Raw genomic sequence first — 27551 nt, forward strand, 5'->3', positions numbered from 1 at the left:
GTAAAAATGGTTGATGATTTGTACTTCCGGTTGAAAATGCACTATTTTTAGAGAAACATGGACAGATTATTCGATATTAGCAGGTTTAAATATTTTATTTTTAAGTTCTCAAGATAATACTAGTTACATGCATTGTATGCTATTCTCAAATTTCATTTATGGTGGTTTGTTTTCTTTATTTCGACAAGTTATGCCTCAACTTTATTTCTACAGTTCTAGACTACTGTAGGTTCCAACATACATCACTTTAGATTTAGGCTTAACACATGATATACATTGCACACAGCTTAAACTTTAACTTTATGATTCATCAGAACCTTTACCTAAAACTGTCATGCATATGACATAAGTTTTGCTATGGCTACTGCAGGAACCCCTTTTACAGTTTTAGGATGAGGGGGGGCGAGACCATTTTCGGGACGCCGGGATCGGCCGATTTTAGCAACGGGAAATCGGGATTGCCTTGTTTAAAAAACTGTACCTTGGACAGATAAAAGTGCCATTTTCATTATACTTCAATCAGAATCGCATCTAGAAACAGAGTAGATCCAGATCAGAGTACATGTAACAGTAAGTTTAGAGATAAGCTTTGAGCTCGGATCAGGTCCTCAATTATACCTGCAAACACAGAATACGTTTTCTCGTAGTAAAACATCTTGGGGCACTCCAATCACTTTCAAAGACGATGATGCGAATATTTCGGACCAATACTCCTCAGAAAGCGACGGTGAGAGTGATAACGATGATGAACAAAATGGTGTAGACTTGCAAACTCAGAATACGTCTTCTCGTAGTAATTACACATCCCGAGATCTGGAGACTATCACCAATTGGACTGTTTCTCGATCTTGGAGGACTTTACGAATATCATCAAGACTGGCTGATTATTTATAGTACTAACACTGTACATTTTGAAATCTCTAATGGACCAAAAAAAAAGAAATTTCACAAAATTGTTAAAGTCACGGACTGTCTTGATTATTTTTATTTTTAAAACATGTTTTCTACATAAAATAAGCTTAACTTTCTACTTTTCTAAATTGTGTCCCCACAAGAGCCTCAACATTAATTCATACCTGTCAATCACTACTAGAAAATTGACCCATTATTCATTATTATTGATTTTCCCAAGGTCGGTCGATCAGCTTCTTGTTGGTGATCAGTTGTGTAGTTGCATACAGCCCTAAGCATAATCATTTATTCTAACAAGTGTCTTAAAATCTGGGTTTTTTTTTTAATTTTATAATGTAAAGCAGCATTTCGACTACTTTATAAATCTCTCAAGTGACATTTGTAGTTCTGTTTATTTCTGTAACTTGGTTGATCCTTGGTTCAGTGGTTTTTCGAATGGTGACTCAATAGATTCTAATTTCTCTCCGTTACAAAACGATTCCAGTGCTTGTCATATAGGTTCTTGTATTGACTTGAACTGGAATTTTTGCCAATTTTCTGACTGGCTACTGAAGATTTATGAGAACAAAAATGCTTATATGCAGCTTGACGTCACGGTAATATTGATAATACATATTCGAATTGGTTGCGCTGAAAGACTTTGAACATCAATCATACCTGAGACGTTTAAATCGTAAGCATTGAAACTTTAAACTTTAAAATTGGGGAACACATTTATCGGGATCGGGATTTTTAACAAAATATGTCTGGGATTTCGGGATTTTCTGATATTAAAACCGGGAAATAGGGATGAGACCCCCTCTCCCCCCCCCCTCTAGGATGCTTTCATGTCGATCCGGCCCCAAGTTGATCGGGCCCAAGTCGATCCACCACAAGTAGATTCGACCGATATTGAAAGTTGATCCGGCCCCAATTTAAAAAAAATATTTACAAGGGATAAAAATTATATATCATGTATATTTTTGACTTATAGTTTATATACATATTCTAATGAATTTTATGAATTACAGCAAAGAACGAGGATAATAAATTGTGCCTTTGACTCGTATTCAAATATGTTATTTTCATTAGAGGAGACCATTTATTCAAATATTTGTTTTAAATAAGAAGTTATCAAGAATACTGGATACGCATGATTAGGCCAATTAAAATTAATTGATAGATTTTCATCCCTGCTGCCCCGTTTTTTTTTATTTAAAAAAATTTACGATTTCTGGATTTTGTCTATTTCCGTAACCGGTAACCGCTGATAATTTCGTGTCATTCAAAACTTCCTGTAGCAAATTGTTTTCGTATTTCTTTGAGTAATTTAAATAAAATGATTAAGTCGACATATGCTGCTGCTCTATGATGACAACATCTTCCGAGAATAGAGATTGATTACGAGAAGGGCATGAAATATTCGGGATACGAGTAATAGGCGGTGTCCAAGAACACAAATCGCAGTATGTCACAAATTTCAGTGATGAGAAAACCATGGATTTTTTTATTAATACAATGACTTTGTTTAAGGAGAATTTGACTGAATGATATCCAAAGCGTAAGAATCGTGGAACACAATGGTACAAAAATCATGACTGGAATAAAGAAATTGACACAAGCACGAAATTGTGCGATTTATGACTGTATATAGAATACAAAAAGTCAGCCAACATACAAAATGTATTATAGCAAGCTCTTAATACCCAAGGCTGTCGTATTTTTTCACAGCAAACACCCTCTGTCCCCAACCCCTCAATCAGTCAGGGGACTTACTTAAATGAATGATTTCTAAATCACTGATTCAAGAAACATTTTGTCTACAAATGTTGGAAGTAAGAGTTGTCTTTCTTTAATAATCACCTATTTAAGTAGTACAAATAAATCACTTAGTCTTGATTTAATTTTATTGTAGCTTTAAATATACAATACTAATGATCCAGGGACTAATTATGTTGTTAAATTATCAGAACCAACATCTGTGTTGATAGGATGACCGGTCATGTCAGGTGATGACCTTGTACTGAATCTGGGATAATGATATGAAAATCACTTGTTTAAGTATCATACCTCTATTTTCTTCCAAAAAATCACTTCTTTAAGTATTACTCCACTAATTTCAATACCCCCGCACAGTGAAATTTTGATCGCCAACAGTAAAATTTTATTACATAATCTGTAAGATGAAACCTTGAATTTTACAGGAAAAATACTCCTACTGCTGGGAAAAATCTGTTAAGAAAGTATCAGTTCATTATGTAAAGCCTTCATTATAGCATTTTTTCAACAAATATAGAATTTACAGCTAAATGATTGCATCAAAGGCACAAACCTTTCTACTTAAAAGAAGCAAAAGGTTCATTTTTTTCAATTTTACTAATAATAAGATATAATCTAAACCTATATGATTAAAATTTTGGTAAAACTACGAAATCACAATTTGCGACAAAATTTCGAATTTTCTACTTAATTAAGTGATTTTATAAATCACTTATTTCAGTAATTACCCTGACTGTCAATAGAGTCATTAAACAACTTCTTTTTGGTAACAAACATGTTTCACATTGTAATTATATTTGCACAGCTTGCATAAGAATCTTAAAAGCATCAACCCTAGTATTTTCAACACAGTTTGAGTTTTTATTATACGACCGCAAAAATTGAAAATTTTTTGGTCGTATATTGGTATGACGTTGGCGTCGTCGTCGTCGTCGTCGTTGTCGTCGTCGTCGTCGTCTGGCGTCGTCCGGCGTCGTCCGAAGACACATTGGTTTTCGCACTCTAACTTTAGTTTAAGTGAATGGATCTCCATGAAATTTTACCATAAGGTTCAATACCACGAAAGGAAGGTTGGGATTGATTTTGGGGGTTATGGTACCAACAGTTAAGGAATTAGGGGCCAAAAAGGGGCCAAAAATAAGCATTTTTGTAATTCCAGACAATAACTTGTGTGTAAGTGTATGGATCTCTCTGACATTGTACCACAAGGTTCCATATCACAAAGGGAAGGCTGTAATTGATTTTGGGGGTAATTGCCTCAAAATTTTAGGAATTAGGGGCCAAAAAAGGGGCAAAAAACAAGCATTTTTCTAGTTTCATGACAATAACTTGTGTGTAAGTGTTTGGATATTTCTGAAATTGTACTACAAGGTTCCATATCACAAAGGGAAAGCTGGAATTGAGTTTGGGGGTAATTGCCTGAAACGTTTAGGAATTGGGGGCCAAAAAGGGGCCAAAAATAAGCATTTTTCTAGTTTCCAGACAATAACTTGTGTTCAAGTGTATGGATCTCTCTGAAATTGTACTGCAAGGTACCATACCACAAAGGGAAGGCTGGGATTGAGTTTGGGGGTGATGAATCATAAGGGGGTTCAAAAAATTTGGGGGGGGGGATTTTTTTTTTTTCTTTTTTTCCTTTTTTTTTTCTTTTAAAATTTTCCATTTTAAGTTGGTTATTTCTGATTAATATTTAAAAGCAAATAATAATGATATGGTAGGAGTTACACACCAAACAGGATGTGTAAATTATTATATAATAAGTATTGTGCAATAGCAAGAAATTTTCAATTGCACAGTATTGCACAATAGCAAGAAATCTTCAATTGCACAGTATTGCGCAATAGCAAGAAATCTTCAATTGCACAGTATTGCGCAATAGCAAGAAATATCCAATAGCACAATATTGCGCAATAGCAAGAAATTGTCAATTGTACAGTATTGCACAATAGCAAGAAATATTCAATTGCACAGTATTGTGCAAAAGAAGATACTTCGTATAAATTGCTTATTTCTTGATCAATTTCAATGGGGTTTTATTCTTGAATTCTTGGGGTTCTTTAATATGCTGAATCTAACCGTGTATTAAGTTTTTGGATTTTGGGCCCCGTTTTTAAATTGGTCTACATTAAGGTCAAAAGGGTCCAAAATTAAACTTAGTTTGATTTTAACAAAAATTGAATTATTGGGGTTCTTTGATATGCCGAATCTAACCGTGTATTTAGATTCTTGATTATGGGCCCAGTTTTCAAGTTGGTGCAAATCGGGGTCCAAAATTAAACTTTGTTTGATTTCAACAAAAAATGAATATATGGGGTTCTTTGATATGCTGAATCTAACCATGTATTTAGATTTTTGATTTTTGGGCCCCGTTATCAACTTTGTCCACATTGAGGTCAAAAGGGTCCAAAATTAAACTTTGTTTGATTTCATCAAAAATTGAATTCTTGGGGTTCTTTGATATGCTGAATCTAACCATGTATTTAGATTTTTTATTTGTGGACCCGCTATCAAATTGGTTCATATTGAGGTCAAAAGGGTCCAAAATTAAACTTTGTTTGATTTCATCAAAAATTGAATTATTGGGGTTCTTTGATATGCCAAATCTAACCGTGTATTTAGATTTTTAATTTTGGGTCCCGTTTTAAAATTGGTCTACATTAAGGTCCAAAGGGTCCAAAATTAAACTTAGTTTGATTTTAACAAAAATTGAATTCTTGGGGTTCTTTGATATGCTGAATCTAAACATGTGTTTAGAATTTTGATTATGGGCCCAGTTTTCAAGTTGGTCCAAGTGTTGGGGTCCAAAATTAAACTTTGTTTGATTTCAACAAAAATTGAATATATGGGGTTCTTTGATATGCTGAATCTAAACATGTATTTAGATTTTAGATTTTTGGCCCAGTTTTCAAGTTGGTCCAAATTGGGGTCCAAAATTAAACTTTGTTTGATTTCAACAAAAATTGAATATATGGGGTTCTTTGATATGCTGAATCTTACCATGTATTTAGATTTTTTATTTGTGGGCCCGCTATCAAATTGGTTCATATTGAGGTCAAAAGGGTCCAAAATTAAACTTTGTTTGATTTCATCAAAAATTTAATTATTGGGGTTCTTTGATATGCCAAATCTAACCGTGTATTTAGATTTTTAATTTTGGGTCCCGTTTTTTAAATTGGTCTACATTAAGGTCCAAAGGGTCCAAAATTAAACTTAGTTTGATTTTAACAAAAATTGAATTTTTGGGGTTCTTTGATATGCTGAATCTAAACATGTGTTTAGATTTTTGATTATGGGACCAGTTTTCAAGTTGGTCCAAGTTGGGGTCCATAATTAAACTTTGTTTGATTTCAACAAAAATTGAATATATGGGGTTCTTTGATATGCTGAATCTAAACATGTATTTAGATTTTTGATTTTTGGCCCAGTTTTCAAGTTGGTCCAAATTGGGGTCCAAAATTAAACTTTGTTTGATTTCAACAAAAATTGAATATATGGGGTTCTTTGATATGCTGAATCTTACCATGTATTTAGATTTTTTATTTTGTAGGCCCGCTATCAAATTGGTTCATATTGTGGTCAAAAGGGTCCAAAATTAAACTTTGTTTGATTTCATCAAAAATTGAATTATTGGGGTTCTTTGACATGCCAAATCTAAACGTGTTTTTAGATTTTTAATTTTGGGTCCCGTTTTTTAAATTGGTCTACATTAAGGTCCAAAGGGTCCAAAATTAAACTTAGTTTGATTTTAACAAAAATTGAAATCTTGGGGTACTTTGATATGCTGAATCTAAACATGTGTTTAGATTTTTGATTATGGGACCAGTTTTCAAGTTTGTCCAAGTTGGGGTCCAAAATTAAACTTTGTTTGATTTCAACAAAAATTGAATATATGGGGTTCTTTGATATGCTGAATCTAACCATGTATTTTGATTTTGGACATTGGACCATAATAGGTAAATTAAAAAAATTGAAGTTCTTAGACCACATTCTTTCTGTGTCAGAAACCTATGCTGTGTCAAATATTTAATCACAATCCAAATTCAGAGCTGTATCAAGCTTGAATGTTGTGTCCATACTTGCCCCAACTGTTCAGGGTTCGACCTCTGCGGTCGTATCAAGCTGCACCCAGCGAAGCATTTTATTTACTCTGTACTCATATTACTTGTGTTGCATACCAATGATTCATTTTATCAAATGTTTATGGGTACTACAAACCATAGCTTAGAAAGCAAAATAAATTTGATGTTGGTAGTCTAAATGAGATCATTTCTCCACCTTTTTGCTATTTACTAAAAATAGGTTTTTAAAGCGGCAATTACATGTAGAACAGTGGTTGCAATCAGAAATATTTATTTAAGATTTTGAAAAATTATGTAGAATTCTTAATTTATACATAATATAAGCTTAATATTACCCTTACATATGAAGAACACGTCACAAAAGGGTTTCGTAGGAAATAAAAATTAAAAAAATAAAATCCTCCCACCCGCCCCATTTTTTTCAAAAATCTGGATAAAAATCTAATTTTAGTTGGCCTTATACTCAAAACATATATTGCATGTTGGTAATTTGCTTTTGAGTTTGAATGTCCCTTTGGTAGATTTCGCCTCTCTTTTGCAGAAGTTAGTACAATCATTAGTCAACATTAATCAGCATTTTTCATATACCTTTGATCTTAATAATCTTTTCAGCAACTGGTGTAATTAGCACATTGGTTACACACAGGTAGATCACAAAGCTAATGCAAGCAAACTTTTTTCTTTTAAAAGTTATAAAAACTACTCAAATCGAGAAACATTGTTTGATTTGCTGAATCCCTTCCAGAAAGATTTACTTACCTTTTGTGTTGATCATCAATACTGTTTCCTAAAAAAATATTCCTCTGATCAGCGAAATTACACAACTTTTTCATGTGCAAATTGCCACTCACCCTGAATCGTATATGTATACTTCACAAGACTCTCTGACTTTTATAATATCTAATCATTATTTTATTATGGGGCCGGATCAACTTGGGGCCGCAACAACTTGGGCCAGGATTGACTTGGGGCTGGATTGGTTTTGGCGGCGCCTTCAACTAATATTCACTCTGTGGTTAAAGTTTTTGAAATTTTAATAACTTTCTTAAACTATCCTGGATTTCTACCAAACTTGGACAGAAGCTTGTTTATGATCATAAGATTATATTGAAAAGTAAATTTTGTAAAAAAAAAATTCTATTTTTTCCGTATTTTACTTATAAATGGACTTAGTTTTTCTGCCAGTTAACATTACATTCACTCTGTTGTTAAAGTTTTTAAAATTTTAACAACTTTCTTAAACTATCCTGGATTTGTACCACACTTGGACAGAAGCTTGTTTATGATCAAAAGCTAGTATCTAGAAGGAAATTTTGATAAAATTTTGTTCCATTTTTTTCGTATTTTACTTATAAATGGACTTAGAAGAAAAGATTTTCTTCCAGTCAACATTACATACATTCTGCAGTTTATGTTTTTAAAACATTTATTAGATTCATAAATTATCCTGGATTTTTACCAAACTTGGACAGAAGCTACTTACAATCAAAAGATAGTATAGAGAGGAATATTTTTATTAATTTTTTTCCTCATTTTTGTTGAGCCTGCGATTAACAGCAAAAGTAGGCGAGACACTGGGTTCCGCGGAACCCTTACAAATTATTTTTATTTCATGATGAACCATCAAATTGACATAGAAATTTTACAAATTTGAGAAAATGAACAAGTTTTCCCAGGTACAATGTGTATATATGAAGTATAATATTCTACATATTTATTTTTCAGATTTCCAGATCCTGGATCAGTTGTTTTGACGATTTTTTATTTCCCATTTGGACTTGTTCTAGTTATTATTAGATTATTCATAGCACTTCATGGTTTGTTGGTGTCATGTATATTGCCAAAGTCAGCTGCTACCAGGTTTGTTTATGTACATCACACATATCCGTGTCCTAGCTAACCCAAAATACAGGGGAGCAGCTCCCCTTTACTGTTTGTGGGCTCCCCTCTACCTTTTCTGTGCACCATTCAGCTCTGACACGGGGGGGGGGGGGGGGGGGGGGGGGGGGGATTGCTGTTATTGCCTATCACAATCAACAGTATATCCTAGAGCACCGTCCCTTGGTGTCTCCTGCAGATGAACATTTTCCACCTTTGTAGATAATATAAGTATGTTCAAACTCTATTATTATTTTTTTTTTTTTTTGTGCACTCCTGGACATAGAAATAATAATAGTGATAAGGAAGGAAGGGAAAAAAAATACTCAAGAGTACTTTTAATGTATTTTTGTTTTTAATGCTATTTTCATTTGTCTATTATAATATCTGTCATGTTATATAATGTACAATGTCTCATGTTTGTTGCTTATATTATCATATTTGTTAATTGTAAATGCCCCCTGTGGGACCCTGATTGGAAAAAAAAATATTTTGATTTATAGTCCTGCCCTATACATTTTTGTTTTATGAAAGATAATATTAAAAATTTTTTTTTTTTAAGGACCTCGGTGGCCAAGTGGTCTAAGTAGTCGAACTACTGTATCACTAGCCTGTCAATGCTGAGGTTGTGAGTCTCCGACTCCAATCTTAATTGACTAGGATTGTCTGTTTTCCTACCAAAGGTTGTGGTTGTCTCCGGCACTCCAGCTTCCTCCACCGATGAAAACTGACCACCACATCATAGCACAATAGTGCTGAATGTGACGTTCAACACCAATCAATCAATTAAATACTTTTATTGCAAAACAGCTACATTTTTAATACAACAATAAAAATTCTGTAAATCGAGAAAAAGAAAATTAGAAATTCAAATTTATTCAAATTATATTTCTATCTTTTAACTTTAAACATGATCAAATTGTCTTTTTTCAAGCAAAATATCCTGTCAATGTACCTGTCTTCTGAAAACTGCACACCTTGTCCTTTATAACCTTTAAGCGTCTTGTCCTTTACAAGTTGGCATAATATATGACACCAAAGTTGGATATCAACAAGACAATTATAAGCTGAGACAACTCAAATTAGAAAAAAAAACGATCGAACAATAAATTACAAAACTCAACCAATAAAAATGTTCATTCAATACCTTGACTAATATGAATATAAGACACTTTTGAAGAGTAAGCCATTACCAATTATAAGTCAAATCAAGTATGATTATAAAAACTGCAAAACTTTTACAGTAATGGGATTTTGTAGTTGTTGTTATGAATATATACTGTGAATTCAGAAATTATTGCGTGCATTTATTATTGCGATTTTTCAGGAATGGACAAAAATGCGAATTTATTTATTGTGATTTCGAAAAAAATCTTCATAAAGATCTACATGTTTTTTTCAATTATCAGAATGTGAGTTCTTATTAGTGCTATACTCACTCAGTCGCATTATTCACATTAATAAAAACCTCGCAATAAAAGTTTGGACTTTTGAATTCAACATTGATTAAAAATTTAAACCAAGTCAATAATGGTCTTAGTCTTAGATAAGTCTGATATCTGAAAGTGAAAGAGAGTGAATATGATTTTCAATTAAACATTGTAAAAGAATGACACTTACATAATCAAAACCAAAACCAAAGCCAATAGAAAAATGATATTAAATTAACATTAAGCATTTCTCCAAACATTTAGAAGTCACTCATCTCACAGTGATGAACCAGTTCAAAATGATGGCCACAAACCTGCTGCAGTGCTGACACCAAACTTAGGCCACAAGAGTGCAGTGACCTTTTGTTCCTTATTTCCATTTCATTTGATCTCTTGTGGATAGTTTTCTCATTTGCAATCATGCCACATCTCTGTTTTTATATTGATATGTACAAGATTTAAGTGTAACATTGCCTGAATTTTATTTAATGTATATACTTATTTATTTCAGCTTCATTTTGAAATCAATTTTTGCTGTTGTTGGAATACACATTATGGTACAAGAAGACAAAAGAGATGAAAAGAAAAAAGCAAAAATACTTGTAGCAAATTATATTTCACATTTGGATCACATGATCATTGATTTCATACAGCCTTGCCATGCAGTAAGTTAAATTCACACCTCAACAAGCCCACAAAATGAATGGACATATTTTTTTTAAAGTAGAAAACAATGATGTATAGTTTCACTGTGCTTGAGATGTGTGATCTTAAATATTTCTTATTTGTTGATAAAAAAAAATCAAAATAAAGTATGCATGAATCTATGAATAAGAATTTAGAAGAAAAAAAAATATGACTCTTGTAAGTAAAAAACTTTGTTCCTGGAATTGAAAATGGGGATATTAGACTTTGTTGAGGAGAAGCTTTATAATTCAAATGTAGCAAGTACCATTTTATTTGAAAGGCTAAAAGTAAATTCTAAAGAACTATTTTTCTTTCAATACTTTCTTAAAGGTAAAACTGATATTGACTTAATATTTACATTTTCTTTGTGAGCTTATTTAAATTATAGGAATAGAGATCTATAATTCTACATCTATTATCTTTTTGTCAAATTGCTATATTATTTACAGCCAGATTATCAAGGACTGTCAGGGTTTGAACAGTGGATATTTGCATATAAAAACTTTGGTATTTCAAAAGGCACAGACACCTTTGAAAAAAATATTAAAGAATATGTTACAGGTAAATATTGATTTCTTTGTTCAGATGAAAATTCGTTTCTCTTCACATACATTTGTGTATAAAAATAAGAGACCACTATCTACCAGAGACCAAATGGTGTAGATGTAAGCAACTATAGTTCACCATAAGGCCTTCAACAATGAGCAAAACCCATACCATATAGCAATAGTAAGTAATAAAAGACCCTGACATGAAAAATTGTCAAACAATTCAAACAAGAAAACCATTAATTTATGTACAAAGCAAACAAAAAACAAATATGAAAGACAGCATCGAATGACAACCACTGAAATACAGGATCCAGACATGAGAAGGGGTTAAGCATGTTTGTGGTGACCCAACCATCCATCCAATCTGGGACAGTGTAATAACTGCACAACATAAAAATTGGCTTGACTCTTCAAATAATAATTAATTTTGTATGTCATATTTTGTTTTTGAAGGAGGAATTTTATTGCTTATGAACAAGTATCAACTTTTTATTCCCTGCTAAAATAGTAGGGGATTATGTTTTCCTGTTTTTTGTCTGTCTATCTTGCATTATGTAAAATTTTTGATTTAATATAGTTTTCTGTGAAGTTGTGGTCACATCAACTTGAAACTCGTTATACTTGTTCATTTTAATGTAAATTTTTTAAAAAAATATGCCAAATTAGTTTTTTACCCAGATTTTGCAGTTCACTAAGCATAGAAATGTGATAATGTATTAGGGACATGCCTTCTATCATGTCTATGGACCCAAATGTGACAAATTTCATCACAAATGGCCAGATCATATGTTTCATTTCACAAGTTGACTAAAGAAACTTTGAACATAGACCATAGTCTTGAGTTATTGCAAGTAGTTGATATCTGTCTAGTTGTAAGATCAAATTTTACCTCAGTAAAGTATTCTCAAATTAATGTTTGTTTTGTATTCTCACCTGTTGTCTGATAATTTGATTTTTAGTCATACTTCAGTAAAACAGTATTAACTTAAAACGCAATAACGTGAAAAAAAGCATCTAGAGGTCCACATATACAAGAACATTCTACTCTGTGATCTAAATTTGTCTAAAATTCTAGACAATAAATTTTCTGATAAAAAAAAATAGAATTTTCAGATAAAATCTTTTTTAATTAACAGATGACAGCAATAAATTTCCAGTCCTTCTCTGGCCAGAGAAAACAACTACAAATGGCAGAAAAGGTTTATTAAAATTTGAGTAAGTAGTTTATATTTTTTATAAATTGATAAAAAGTTGTAGAAATAAATGTAAATTTATTTGTGGAATTTTCAGTCAATTTGATGTATCACAACCATCCACTTCTCACAATTATTTATTGTTTGTGCTCGTTCTGAGCAACATATGTTTAGACAGAAAAGTAACTCCAGGATCATTTCAAGTCTGTCGAAATGAGTTATTTGTCAAACTCAGTGTCACTCATTCTTCCAATAAAAAAAGAACAAAATTTTCAGGTTTTTTACTGTCCTGGTGTAACTTTACATATGGTTCTTTTCAATTGTATAAGCTCTTAAATGTTTCTATTAGGTTTTGCTTTACAAATATTTTTGTCATGAGCATCACTGATAAACCTTTAATTGTTGAAATTCTCATCTGGTGCAGTAAATTTGGTACTGTTTAATGTGATTTTACCACAATTCATTTAAATGTTCATAAACATACATCATATTAACCCAAAAGATGCTTGCTTTTGGGTGATAGTTTTATCAGGATTATGTATACACCTATAAAATAAATGAACTCAGTTTTCATTTTTGACTTCTTTATTTGGTTAGATACAACTTTATTGGACAAGTAAAGAAATTAAGTGAAATTTATTTTTCTTTTACAGCAAATTTCCATTTAGTTGTAGCAGTATTATTCAACCAGTAAGTAAATTATTCACCACTATTATTTAGAATTTAAACTGAATAGAATATAATAACATACAAAGCTTTAGTTTCTTTATGTATAAAATAAAGAGGTATGGCATTATTGCCAATGAGACAAATATCCACCAGAGACCAAATGACTTATTAAAATGTATGTTTGAATAGAATTTCCCCTAAAATGAGCAAAAACTTATTATGGTTATTAAAGGCAAACAAAATTTACAAAATCTCGTTATAAGACAGCAATATTTGTACAGTTGAGTATGTTTTTAGAAGGAAAAAATCAGAAACTATTTGATGCATTAGACCAGTATTATATCTTCAATTCAAGATCTTGCCAAACACAAAAAAACAAGCTAAAAGTTTGTCAAAGTAAATCACATTTGAAAGGTTCAACCCAAGTGTACTTCACTAGTGGCAACTCACTTCTTTTATCTGATGAGGTGTTTAATGTTGTGTACTGTTCACAATTATCCTTCCATGTACATAAAACCAATAACACTTTTTTTTATGCTTTAGTTCTTGTTCTGTTCCATGTTTTTTTTTTTGTGATTACCTCATCCCTTCTTCTGTTTGAAAAAAGTTAATTCCAAACATAGATTAAAATTGTCCAGTTTCTTCCTTACAATCAATGAAATTGAAGCAAAGTGGTCCTGGCATCATGTCTGTCTAAAATTGTAATTTATTTTTTAATTTTTTAGATGACAATACAAGCGACTAGATGGCCACTGGATGTCAAAGTGGTAAGTGTCATTATTGCACATTATCCAGGGGTATTACACCATGAACCATTAGAAGGGTTAACCTGGTTATATTAGCATATGGTCTATTATAAGTGTGAATAGTGATCAATTGACCAAGATCTTTAAAAAAATGGAAGGTGTAATTGGGAAAAAGAGTAAGTCAATTTAGCATGTCACTCCTAGCACAGAAACAATTTGAAGTATGCTGGGAATTTTTATAGGATATCTTTCCTTTAAAAAAAATTTGTACCCTTTTAGAATTTGATTTCATGCAATTTCCTACTATTAAAGCAACAATTAATTTGATTGATTGATTGTTGGTTGCTTATTATATTATATTGAAGGAGTCACAAATTTTATATAAATCAGATCACAAAGATTAACTATATGAATTTTTTTTTATATGCTAAAACCTGTTTGACTGCAACATCCCTGGACCCTCATGATCAGTAAGAGATATTTCTACTACATACACATATTTTGAAAGAAGTTAAATGAAATTGTAGTTTTCTGTCATGGTGGTAAGATTTCTTATCAAATTTTAGAACAATACAATTAATACCTAATAAAGGATATCATCAGATGAAAATCATTTTTTAAAATGATATGATTTTATTAAAACAAAAATCCAGTACAAATGATATATTTCTTCTACAAGTTAGCTAGTGAAATCCTTATATTGTTATTAAATTAAAAGGCTAATAGGCAAAATGGCAAAAAAAGGATAAAAAATGTTTACCATATTTGACATATTGGGTTGTCTTAGTCCTGTTTAAGCAATATTGATTCAACAGCTATCATATTAACAATTGGAAACAAGTTAGATAACCCATGTATTGATTTTGGTGTAAATGCAGATATCAAATACACAATTATCATCTAGAAATACAGTAATGTTCATTATGCTGTGAAATTTATTATTTTGGTAAGAGTACAATTTGTCCTGTAGATTTAATGTTTCAGTCAAAAATTAAATACTAAGAAGAAAGTCACATTGTCTGTTGATTGTCGTCTGCTAAGGGATAAAATCAATTATTTTGTAAGAAACTATGAAAAAGTTGTTTGTGGAAAGACCATCAAATCATATCATTTATTATTGATGTACATGTTTATTGTTTTACTCATATCAAAAGTTATTTATTTAGAAGTTTCTCTTAGCATTGGCTAACATGTTCATTTTGTTTGTTCAATGCAAGAAATAAAAAAAATTAGTAAATTTATTTGTGTATTTTATATCTGTTTCATGATTTGGTGGACTTGAAGTATAACATAGGGATAATTTTGAGTTCTGAGTTTAATTACGTATGACCTTTTTAATTTTTTACTGGCTGACCATATGACATTTGCAAAATAACTACTTTTGGTTTATGATGTCAATTTTTTTGTGTTTTGATGCTAATAATTATGGGAAATTAACTTATTTCTTCACTGACGGACACATTTAAAATTGATGTATACATCATGTTCCAGTAAATCATGAAAGGGGTGTTTAGTTTAGTTTTCACTGGTAATAAATATTGTTTTCTTCCTTTTTTCAGACAACATTGACCAGCAATAGGTGGACAGATTTTTTCTGGAGCATGTTTTTTCCATACACAATTTTTAAAATTAAGTAAGTTTTCAGTTAGAGTATTTTTATTACTATATATTCTAACAAAGTTTGAGTCCTTACAATTTAGAGGTCAACATATGATTTTCATAGTTAAACATATCACTGAGTCAAGACATGTAACAAACTCAACATAGGTTATGGAGGTCTGCTATCAACAGTGAACACCAAATTTTTTATAGGCAAAAACTTTAACCACAATGACAACCTTACATGAGATTCATGGTTTGAGACAGGCAGATTATCATGCAGCATAGTAAAACTAAGCCTGTTCATTTTACAAGGTGTTATAATCAAAAAGTGATTTAGTAATACAGTTCAATTATGAATAAGAACTGTTATAAAACAAATATAATCAGCATTTTATGAAATAAATGAATTGAATGACATGTTTTAGAATTTGTTATGAATCAGCCACAGTGGTTTAGAAATAAGGCTTTATAACTGAATAAATAAAAGTCACATACTGAAAGATTTGGTATTATTTAATTCTCTTTGTATGTTGTATTTGTGATGATATCTTATTGATTTTCTAGAATTTTACCAGCAATGGAGAAATCTGCAGATGAGTCTGTTGAGGAGTTTGCTGACAGAGTACGGGAAAAACTATCCTCAACTTTAAACGTTAGAATGACAGATTATACTTTTGAAGATAAAGAAAAATATATTAAACAATTAGACAGTGAGAGTAAACAAAAAAAAGGTATGTGTTATTGTTTAGAATTAAAGTTCATTTGGTATGATTGACTGTTTACACTCTGAGGAAATTCATTTGCTGTCATTTCATTTTGTATTGAAGACCCATTGGTGGCCTTAGGCTGTTTTCTTCTCTTTGGTGGGGTAGTGCTGAAAGTGGCTTTAAACACCAATCAATCAATCTATTTTTGTGTATTTGGTACTATTTATTGCAGCCATGAATTTTTGGAGGGTTTTAACATGAAGACATTTTCGGAGCAAAATTTTTCCCCAACCATAAGTAACAGAATACAAAAAATAAATGTCTTGTATTAGAATATTAAGTAATTTTACAAGTTAAGGATAAGAATGCATTATTATCAGACTTTCTTATGAGTTTCAAGTCAAAATAAGATTTGGAATCATTCAGAGGAAAGTGAAAATTCAATTCTACAAGTAGAAATCAGACTCACACAAATTTAAAGTGCACTTTGCAAACAGCTGTTACCAATAAAGGTAGATCATGACTAAAATCTTCTGCAGATAAAAATTTTAACCAGTTCAAAAATTTAATAAAATTATCTGTTCCCCTCTTTGTTTTTAAATACAAAATCTGCAATGCAATTAGTTTATTAGGAGCACTTAAGATTTAAAACAAATTTTATTTTCAGCTTCTAGTAACAAAAGAACTAAGCCTAATCCTGCAGAATTAGCAGAGGTGTCCAAAATGGCACAACAAGTCAAAGAAGTATTACCTGATACACCTTTATCTGTAATAGAGAAAGATCTATGTAAGTATCAAAGATGTTCAGAATGTCGCAGCAAGTGAAAGAAGTGTTATCTGATACACCTTTATCTGAAATAGAGAAAGATCTATGTAAGTATCAGAGATGTTCAGAATAGCACAGCAAGTAAAAGAAGTATTACCTGATACACCTTTATCTGTTATAGAGAAAGATCTATGTAAGTATCAGAGATGTTCAGAATGGAACAGTAAGTTAAAGAAGTATTACCTGATACACCATTATCTGTTATAGAGACAGATCTATGTAAGTATCAGAGATGTTCAGAATGGCACAGCAAGTAAAAGAAGTATTACCTAATAAACCTTTATCTGTTATAGAGAAAGATCTGTGTAAGTATCAGATATGTTCAGAATGGCACAGCAAGTTAAAGAAGTATTACCTGATACACCATTATCTGTTATAGAGAAAGATCTATGTAAGTATCAGAGATGTTCAGAATGGCACAGCAAGTTAAAGAAGTATTACCTGATACACCTTTATCTGTTATAGAGAAAGATCTATGTAAGTATCAGAGATGTTCAGAATGGAACAGTAAGTTAAAGAAGTATTACCTGATACACCTTTATCTGTAATAGAGAAAGATCTATGTAAGTATCAGAGATGTTCAGAATGGCACAGCAAGTTAAAGAAGTATTACCTGATACACCTTTATCTGTAATAGAGAAAGATCTATGTAAGTATCAAAGATGTTCAGAATGTCGCAGCAAGTGAAAGAAGTGTTATCTGATACACCTTTATCTGAAATAGAGAAAGATCTATGTAAGTATCAGAGATGTTCAGAATAGCATCGTAAGTTAAAGAAGTATTACCTGATACACCATTATCTGTTATAGAGACAGATCTATGTAAGTATCAGAGATGTTCAGAATGGCACAGCAAGTTAAAGAAGTATTACCTGATACACCTTTATCTGTTATAGAGAAAGATCTATGTAAGTATCAGATATGTTCAGAATGGCACAGCAAGTTAAAGAAGTATTACCTGATACACCATTATCTGTTATAGAGACAGATCTATGTAAGTATCAGAGATGTTCAGAATGGCACAGCAAGTTAAAGAAGTATTACCTGATACACCTTTATCTGTTATAGAGAAAGATCTATGTAAGTATCAGAGATGTTCAGAATGGAACAGTAAGTCAAATATAAAAAAAAAGTCTATATGTCACAAATGTATGTCAATGCAACATCTCTTACAGTTTACATGGCAGTACCTTATAATTTATGGAATAAACACTCTTCAACAATGTCTGGTGTTTATACAACATGTTAAGGTATAAATTTTTTCAAAGTAACAAGAGCATGGAAATAAATTGAACAGAAATGATCAAAGATCAGCCTTCATAACCAAATTTCCAAAAAAAAATAAAGCATTAAGATTCGGTTATGATATACTATTGATTTAAAGTCACATCCATGTTCTTCCGTTTTGGGGAGGATATTAAAGCTTTGCCCCTGGTATTAAAATAAAAAATCAGAATAATCGAAGATGGAGAAAATCTGACAGGGGAAAAATATTCAATGTGTCAAGATACTGTCTGTTGTTAGACCATTCCTTGATGATTTTAACCTATTTTTAGCTCACCTGGCCCAAAGGGCCAAGTGAGCTTTTCTCATCATTTGATCATTTTGCAACTTAGAGGTTCTCTCTATCTATTATAATTTTCAAGATAATAGGCAAAAATGAAAAAAATGGTAAAATTTGTCATTTTAAGGCAATAACTCCTGTAAGATGTCGCCTGACAGTTTTGACGTCAATGAACAATTGGTAGAGCTCAACATTCTGAACTTACTTTTGACCTAATCACAACACTTTAATTTGAACACAGTTCCATCTAGTTTCTTTTCATATTTTATCAGTTTAATTATATTATTTTATGTAGGGTCATTGTTTTATTTGTCTGATTTGTATTTTGTGTGTTTATAGTTCCTTTTTAGTAGATGCCTAGTTTGATCAAGTCACCATCACACATTTTTCTAATGTTTCAGTCATTCTTATTTGCATATCTACAAAAACTTGAATGTGATGAGCTTGCATTTTTTTTTACATTTCATAGACCCTGTTGCCAAAACTACTTTTCGTAACCAGGTTAACATTATGTCAATTTCACTGTGATATATTCATGCTTGATACACATGAACCAAAGCAGGGGGTTCCAAGAAATTGAAATTGAAAGAAAAAAAAGGTTAAGAATAAAAGAATTAAAAACATTTTTCTAGGGGTTATTGATTTGTAATCTGACTGCTGACTCACAAACTTTTATAGTAGTCCTTCAGACTTTGATTTAGTGTATAAGTTAATCATCCCCAGTTTACACTTCAAAATTTTTTAGAAAAAATGTGTTCAATCCAATAATGACTTTGTAAAAATGTGCATTTTAAGTTTACTTGATTTTATGTCATTTTCTAGAATAGGAAATACCTAGACTATTTATATGAAGTCTGTTTGTGTCCTTAAGACAGAGCTCATATTAGTTAAGCAATGTCCTTATTTTCCCCATATCTGATTAAGATATTGCCGTGTTAACTCCTCATTAGCCTAATCTTCAAATGGTCAGTGATTTAGTCTGTAAATAGTGTAGTGGTATTTAGATTGTAAGGTGTACATAACTGTCTGATATGCTTATACAGCATTGAGCAAACATGAATGAATCAATCAATCTTATTCAAGTCATTAAACCTTGACCTTATTTTCACAGTTCTCATTATACATGTATACTCAATACACTGCAAGTGGTAATTTTAATTGTATAGAGTATGTATACCAATTAAACAAATGACACAGTTGTTGTCCCCCGCGCAAGGCATTGTGGGGGACATAGAAATACCGGGTGTCCTTCCATCTGTCCGTCCAGTCTTGTTAGCGCTCTCATTTGTACAATTCTTGCCAGAGTTTTATGAAACTTAAATCATAGGTTTATATCAGCAATGTCTTGGACAAGTTCTAATATCAGTGCCGATCAATTATTTTTAAAAGAGTTATGCCTCCTGGAAATATAAATATATGGAAAATTGCATTGTTAGCGCTCTCATACATGTATGTACAATTCTGGTCAGAATTTTATGAAACTTATATCATAGGTTTATATTAGCAATGTCTTTAATGTGTTCAAAAATCAGTGCCGATCAACTATTTTTAAAACAGTTTTGCCCCTTGGAAACATTAATTATATGGAAAATTGCATCCTTAGCGCTCTTGTGTGTACAATTCTTGCCAGAATTTTATGAAACTTGTATCATAGGTTTATATCAGCAATGTCTTTGACGAGTTCGAAAATCAGTGCCAATCAATTATTTTTAAAACAGTTATGCCCCTTGGAAACATTAATTATATGGAAAATTGCATCCTTAGCGCTCTCGTGTGTACAATTCTTGCCAGAATTTTATGAAACTTGTATCATAGGTTTATATCAGCAATGTCTTTGACGAGTACGAAAATCAGTGACGATCAATTATTTTTAAAAGAGTTATGTCCCTTGGAAATATTGATAATTTGGAAAATTGCATTGTTGGCACTCTCATGTGTACAATTCTTGCCAGAATTTTATAAAACTTATATCATAGGTTTATATCAGCAATGTCTTTGACATATTTGAAAATAAGTGCTGATCAAATATTTTTAACGAGTTATGCCCCTTGGAAATGTTAATTATATCGGTAATTGCATTGTATTTGCTCTGAAGCCTTCATTTCTCTAAGATATTTATAAAAAGTTTTAAAGAACAAAAAAAAAGTTGTTTTTTTTAGTTATTACCCTTTGACCTTGGATAGATTAAAATATGTGCAATGCGGGGGACATTGGAACTCTGTTCTTTTATTAGTTATTCCTTAATTATGATACAAATGTAGTTTGACATGATCATCACCACTTGTCTCAGTAATGTTTACATTTGATATAACTGCGGAACCGTAGGAACATTTGATAATAATTTAGGTAAGGTTTGAGTGCATTAAATCACATGCTGTATCAAAAGTTTTCGGAAGTATATTGTTACACAGTTAATAGATAGACCTCAAATACTAAATAGCATTCTATATATTTTGTCTATAATGTATTTTTTGTTTGCATAGATAGTGACCATGGAGTATTTTCAAGGCTAATTAAATAGATAACAGAAACAAAATTGTGTACATCACAACATTTAATAAATATTCTTTAGTCATTTAATATTCTTGATAATGGTTAAGATTCCCACACCGAAACCACATATTTTCTTGTTTGACATGTCAAGTTGGAATGAATGATATATTGAGTGAGTCACCATGGGTATACATTTATGGGGACTTAGTTTTAGAGACTTTGTAAAATCATAAAATTCTCAGCAGCCATGAATGTTCACTTCATATAATTTTGCTTCTTTAGTGATACTGCCTTTTTTCCTGCTACATCCTATATAGAACTGTCCTGTAGGTGTGAAGACAAAGGACTGTGGATATATTATTTCTATGTCTCTTGTATTGTAACAAGTCAAAAATACTCCTAAATTATTTAGTATGTGCAGCATGTGATTGTTTAAACCTACTGCCATGACATTGTCTCTAGGTGTTGTCACTATGTATACTGGCTTGAATGGTTTCTCCTTCATGATTACTTTATGTCCTGTATAAGTGTTGATAACATCACCATCTGGTCCTAGCACTACTATTCTACCTTTACCATCACTTATTTTATAATCTGCCACATGTATATTACCATTACTTGTACTGGTTATACTCCTGAGATTTCTAAATAGAGGGTGATTAAGTTGGTCATGTTCATACACAGCCTCTTGATCTCCCATCTCTGACATCACAATTACGGCATTTGTATCTAGTTTATCATTAAACCCTCCTATTATGACTTTATTATTATGTGTCACATGGATGGCAGAAGGAATGAATGGGGATGAATCATACACAGAGTCTGTCAGTTTACCAGTGCTGCTGTTGATAATTTTTAGTCTGGACCCCACTTTAACATTTACAAGAAGATCATTTGATTTCGTTATTGCCATACTGTAGACATCGATATTGAAGGTAGATATTGTCTTCAGACTGGATCCTTCAGGTTTTACTTTCTTTAACACTTCATCTTGACTACAATTTATCCATAGGGAATCATCAGGGCATGGAGCGATATCACCTATTATAGAAAGATTAGGTTGATATTGTTTGTTTATGTTCATACCAACATTTAATTCACCTGATGGACTGTCATCATTCTGAAAAAACCCAAAATTAGACTGAGTGATCTCCCCTGGGATAAATTTTGGTATAGAACTATATTTAGACATATTTTTTTGTAAAGATATGTCTATGTATGTTTTCATTCCTGAAATTTCTTGGAAGAATTTGGCAACATCAGTAAAATCTTCAACTTCGTTGTACCTTACATCTGCTTGTTTAATGGATCTTGCAATATTATTGATATCTCCTTCGATGGATTGGGAAGAAATATATGGTTCTTTTCTAATTCTTTTTGGAGTTTTTCAGCATATTTTTCAACTGCTTGTTTCAAAGCTTTCTCTTGTGACTTGATATCTTGTCTGACTTTTTCATGTTCTATATCTTCAACAATTTTCAGTTGGCGTAGTTTTTTCATTCTTGTTTCCATTTCAGCTTTATCTTTCTGATTTTTAGTTTGCAGTTTCTTCAATTCATCTTTTTTAATGTCATATGCTTCTTTGATTTCAATTAAATCATGTGTCTTATGGACTTTAGCAAAGCATGTAGGGCAGACGAGATGGTTACATATGGCACAAAATAGGCAACATAATTGTCCTGAATGTTGTTGGCACTTAATGTTAGTAAAATCCAATTCTTCTGTGTAAAGTCCAATGTTTTTGATATTTATTATTTTATGATCCTTTGCATTCTTGATTTTTAAATGTATTTTGTCTTTACAATTGTCACAAATTAAAAGGCTACAATCAATGCATTTCCACTGAATAGATTTCTGAGTTTCACAAAATTGGCAGTTAATAGGTATTTGACTTTTCTTGACTGATCCAGAGAACGCCATTTCAATTGTTTACTGTTTGTGATGGGTTCTACTTCCTGGTTTGTAACTAAGCTGATTTTGAAGGTCATCTATTCAGGTATTCAGTAAATTTAAAGACCTGTTGAAATAAAAAAAAACAATAGGGTATATGATATGAATTTTAACAAGTGACCTTTAAAATGTTTCATGGCAAAATAATTGTAATGTCATACACTATATCTGTTAAAGATCATTCTTTTTAAATGCCAACATAATGTTTTGAAATAATTGTTTCATTATAAGTGTTGCATATATATTGTTGAGATAATACTTTTATCAAAATTTTAAATGACAAAATTTTTAGCTTAAATATTTTATAAGACAGAAGGTGCAGTCAAATGATCAAAACTTTTCAAAAGAAATTTTTTAGTCTCTCTAAATTCAATTTATATCACAATATTTTCCATCTGTTTTATATGTAATTTCATCATGCATTCTGTTATCCAAAGTGAACTCAATTCCTTGAGAAGAATTTAAATTCTTACACTAAATGTAAATATTTGATAAAATAAGGTCACAGTCTATAATGTTTAAATATCATCATTCATAATAGCTGGTTTGACTGAGTAAATATGGTTTTCTGAGTGAAAATATCAATGAACATTTTTATTCTTTTTTTTTTTAAATCTTTTCTGTACATTTAAATTCAGCTTTTTGTCATAATTTTGAAAAACTGTCATACCTTAAACAAAATTGTATTTCTGATTATTTTATTTATGGTAATTGTGATATCACAAATTAGAACCCTTGCTCGAATAATTGGTTCTTTTAAACTGCAGTCGATTCATTTTTAGCTCAACTAACCAAAAGGACCACAAGAGCTTTTCTCATTGCTTGGTGTCTGTCATCTGTCTTTTTTGTCGTAGTCCTTTAAATTTTACAAAAATCTTCTACTCTGATACTACTTGACCAATTTGAACCAAACTTGACCTTTGTGTATCTAGTTTGAAAAATGTGTAAATGATTATGCCAGCCCACCAACATATCTTACAAGGCTAAACATAGAAGATGGGGATAAAATGCAAGTAACGTCTATTATCTTTTAAACTTTTAAAAGGTAGAGAAAAACTATATGCAGCAAAATTAAGTTATTATGGTCGAAATTGTCAGTCAGCTCCTTTAATATAGGAGTTATTGCCCTTGAAAGATGAATTTTACTTATTTTCATGTTTTTTGTGGGAACTATAGAAGATAGATAAAAACTATAAACATCATGAACATCAAAAATGATCAGCAAGATCTACAAATAAGTCAACATGAATCATCATTCAACCATGCTCCTGAAAGTAATGTTTTACCAATTTTTGAGTTTTTATGTTGGAACTAACTATAGAAGAAAGAGAAAAACTGTAAACATCAAAAATGATCAGCAGAGCAAGATGTACAAATTAGTCAACATAGCTGAAATTGACATTCAGCCTCTTATGGGAGTTCTTGTCCTTGAAATAAGACATTTACCAATTTTTGTGTTTCTTGCTTAAACTACAGTAGATAGAGAGATAATAGACATGCAAAAATGATCAGTAGGAAAAGATCCACAAAAGAGATAACATGAGTGAAATTGTAATAAATCTTATAGGAGTTGCTGCCTTTGAAAGACCATTTTTTGAACATCTCTTGTGTTTTTTGCCAAAACTATAGTAGATAAAGTTAACTAGTAACTATTACTGCAGAACTGATCATCAGGACAAGATCTACAAATAAGTCAACATGGCTGAAATCTTTTTTCACATTTCATCAGAAATATTCTTATTGCATTCTACAAATTTTATACAAAAATGGCAGGTGAGCAATACAGGGCTCCTTGGATCCTTGGATCTGTTAGTGTTTCATGCGAACCAATTTTAGTGGATTTTTTTTAACAATTCTACATACCGGTTGGTGCCTACAGGAAACTTCTATATTGTTGAAAACTTTATTCATGGTTCACCTCTCCAGAGGAAATCCATGAAAATCAGTGCCTTACAAATAATAAATAATCAATAGCAATTATCATGAAATCATCCTAAAATGTGAAAACAAACTTCAGATATTTCTGCTTGTAAAGGTGAAAATACAAGTAAGACAGTTGAAATGGTTTTTTTTTAAATTATTATTTAAAAGGAAATATAAGTATGCAGTAATATTTTATTTGCTATAGTCACTTTTGACAAAGTACTGTACCTTTAGCATTTCTTCCAAGTCTTTCGGATTTAATTGAATAAAGCTTAATTGGTGAAAAAGACATACCAAATGAAACAAGCAGAATTCAACTTGCAATTCTATATCTCTATTGCATGCAAACTATGGTTAAGGGGGTATACAAAAAGACATTTTCCAAATGATTAGAATGAGGCTTAACTCCAATTAAAGTGTTCAAAACAAATTTTATATAAGAATAAGTATCTTCCTGACAATTTATTCAAACTGGCCATTGAGCACTCTCCCAGCCCATAAACAAATTAAAGATTGCTAATTTGGAAGTTATAACTTTTCTCACTTTTATATTACAGTGAAAACAAAAGATATTGATAGAACCATATCTAACATATTAGAAGGTAAAATAGTAATACCTCGTAATGCTTCTGATAGCAGCATTCTGACAGTACCCTCCAGTATTCCTGAAGTATCACAAGAAATCAGAGATAAAGTCAACACACAAGTATCTGTAAGTACTAGTAGTATTTATCTCTTTTACATCACAAGACTAAATGTTATAAGCCTAAGTATTCAGTTTCGAGTTAAAAATATACATGTCTTACCTGTCGTCACATAAAAAATTAGGGTCAGTAGGTTGGGAATTTGTTTTATTTTACTTTTTTACCTTGAGCTTATTGGAGAGAAATTATGATTTGATAGTGCTTAGTGGCAAATTGTAAAAAAAAAAAATGAGGGTAGGGGGGATTTAAAATAAGGTCAGTTGGAAGACAGTGAATAATTAAACCTTTATTTTTGGCTTAATGTAAAGATAATAATTGTGCCCTCATTTATGTACCTTTGATAATTCCATTGATCGAGATTGTGAGGGGGGTGGGGGGAGCTGTTTAGATGCCCAGAATAATAGTCTGAACCTCACCTCATGTTCATATGAATGAAAAGTTAAGAAATGTTTTTCGGGGATTGTGTTTAGTTACATCTTATGGAGAATTTAGTGTTGATAGCAGTTTCTTGATATTCTCTGTTAAATTTTTTAACAACTTTACCAGACTAAGGATATTGTATGTGGAATAATTGTCAATCCAACTAGCATGGTTAATTATGCAAGATCAGCTATCTCTCTTTAAAATTAGAACATTCATTTGATTTGTTTCCCAAGAAGGTTCATAAAAAAAATTATCCTTAGAATTTTGAAATAATTTTTAATGCGTTGTATGATAGAAATATTCATTTGCAAAAAGTGAAAATAACCATATAAAGTGAGATATTAGTATTATGACATAAGTGAGTAGTTACCTTAAAATTTATCTTAAGGATTCATATAAAATCACAATTAAAAAAAGTCATTTCTTATCGGATTATTATTTAATATTCTATTCTTTAAGCCAAATTAGCAATTATTTCCCTCAATTATTTTCACTCTAGAGATAGCAAGAAAAACTACAGTCACAGAGACGTTAACATCATCATAGTTGCTTGACAAATACTTCAATTCTGGTCTTTGACATTAAGCAATCATCTATCAATCAATTCTGGTCGTGCAGTATGACTTCAATTGACTTTTAACATTTTTCAACAAAAATTCAACTCTGTTCAGCAACGCTAAGCAATCATCTATCAATCAATTCTTGTACTGCACTATTGACTTCAGCTTCTAACATTGGCTACAATTTACAACATTATACTATAAATATATGTTTGTGCTTAACTCTGTCTCATTACAACAATTACGATATTCGGAAAAAAATCCTGAAAATTGGATAAGAAATCACTTCACAATAACTTATTTTTTGAAAATTATGATTTTTATACACCCGTCGAAGATGGGACGTATTATGGTATACCAATGTCGATCCATCTGTCTGTCCATTAACACTTCATACAATATCTCAAATTCTCTTTAACCAATTCCAATCTAACTTTAACATAACATAAGAATTAACTGAAGAAAGCTCCCTTTTGATTTTTTTTAAACGCCCGTCTACGGGACGTATTATGGTATACACGCCAATATATATTCCTTCTTCATCAAAAATTGGTATCCCACAAATAGTAATGAATCCACAGTAGATGTTTGCTGCTAACAAGGATACAACTCAACAAGGAGTTTAAGATTATAAATTTAATGTCATTGTTTCGAAAGTTTTAAAGACATTGTATTGACTTGGTAGACCATTAAAAAATATCTGTATAGCATATGGATATGTTCCATCTGTCACAGTCACAATCCAGTCCATCATTATTTCTTTGTTAATGACTAATAATCAAATGTGACTTATCACCTGAATGAAATATGTAATGAGCACCACAGTTGGTGTCATTTGTGAAGATAGAGTTGCTTACCCTTTCAGATTGTCAGAAAACACCTCTGGTTTTTGGTTGA

At 31.3% G+C, this 27551-nt stretch overlaps 1 protein-coding gene across 1 annotated transcript in view; it reads left to right on the plus strand.

The window, feature by feature from the left end:
* Positions 1 to 4: 4 nt before the first annotated feature.
* Positions 5 to 27551, plus strand: part of LOC127733308 (lipid droplet-regulating VLDL assembly factor AUP1-like) — a 35770-nt gene continuing 8223 nt past the window's right edge. Inside the window, exons 1-11 of the mRNA XM_052242678.1 lie at positions 5 to 83; positions 8475 to 8609; positions 10569 to 10722; positions 11194 to 11305; positions 12432 to 12510; positions 13142 to 13178; positions 13883 to 13924; positions 15463 to 15536; positions 16070 to 16236; positions 16880 to 16999; positions 25525 to 25679. Of these exons, the coding sequence (XP_052098638.1) occupies positions 58 to 83; positions 8475 to 8609; positions 10569 to 10722; positions 11194 to 11305; positions 12432 to 12510; positions 13142 to 13178; positions 13883 to 13924; positions 15463 to 15536; positions 16070 to 16236; positions 16880 to 16999; positions 25525 to 25679 (1101 nt within the window). The 5' untranslated portion in view covers positions 5 to 57. The remainder of the gene's footprint in view (positions 84 to 8474; positions 8610 to 10568; positions 10723 to 11193; positions 11306 to 12431; positions 12511 to 13141; positions 13179 to 13882; positions 13925 to 15462; positions 15537 to 16069; positions 16237 to 16879; positions 17000 to 25524; positions 25680 to 27551) is intronic.

The sequence above is a fragment of the Mytilus californianus genome, unplaced genomic scaffold (assembly GCF_021869535.1).
Source record: "Mytilus californianus isolate M0D057914Y unplaced genomic scaffold, xbMytCali1.0.p SCAF_3, whole genome shotgun sequence".
NCBI classification, from domain to species: domain Eukaryota; kingdom Metazoa; phylum Mollusca; class Bivalvia; order Mytilida; family Mytilidae; genus Mytilus; species Mytilus californianus.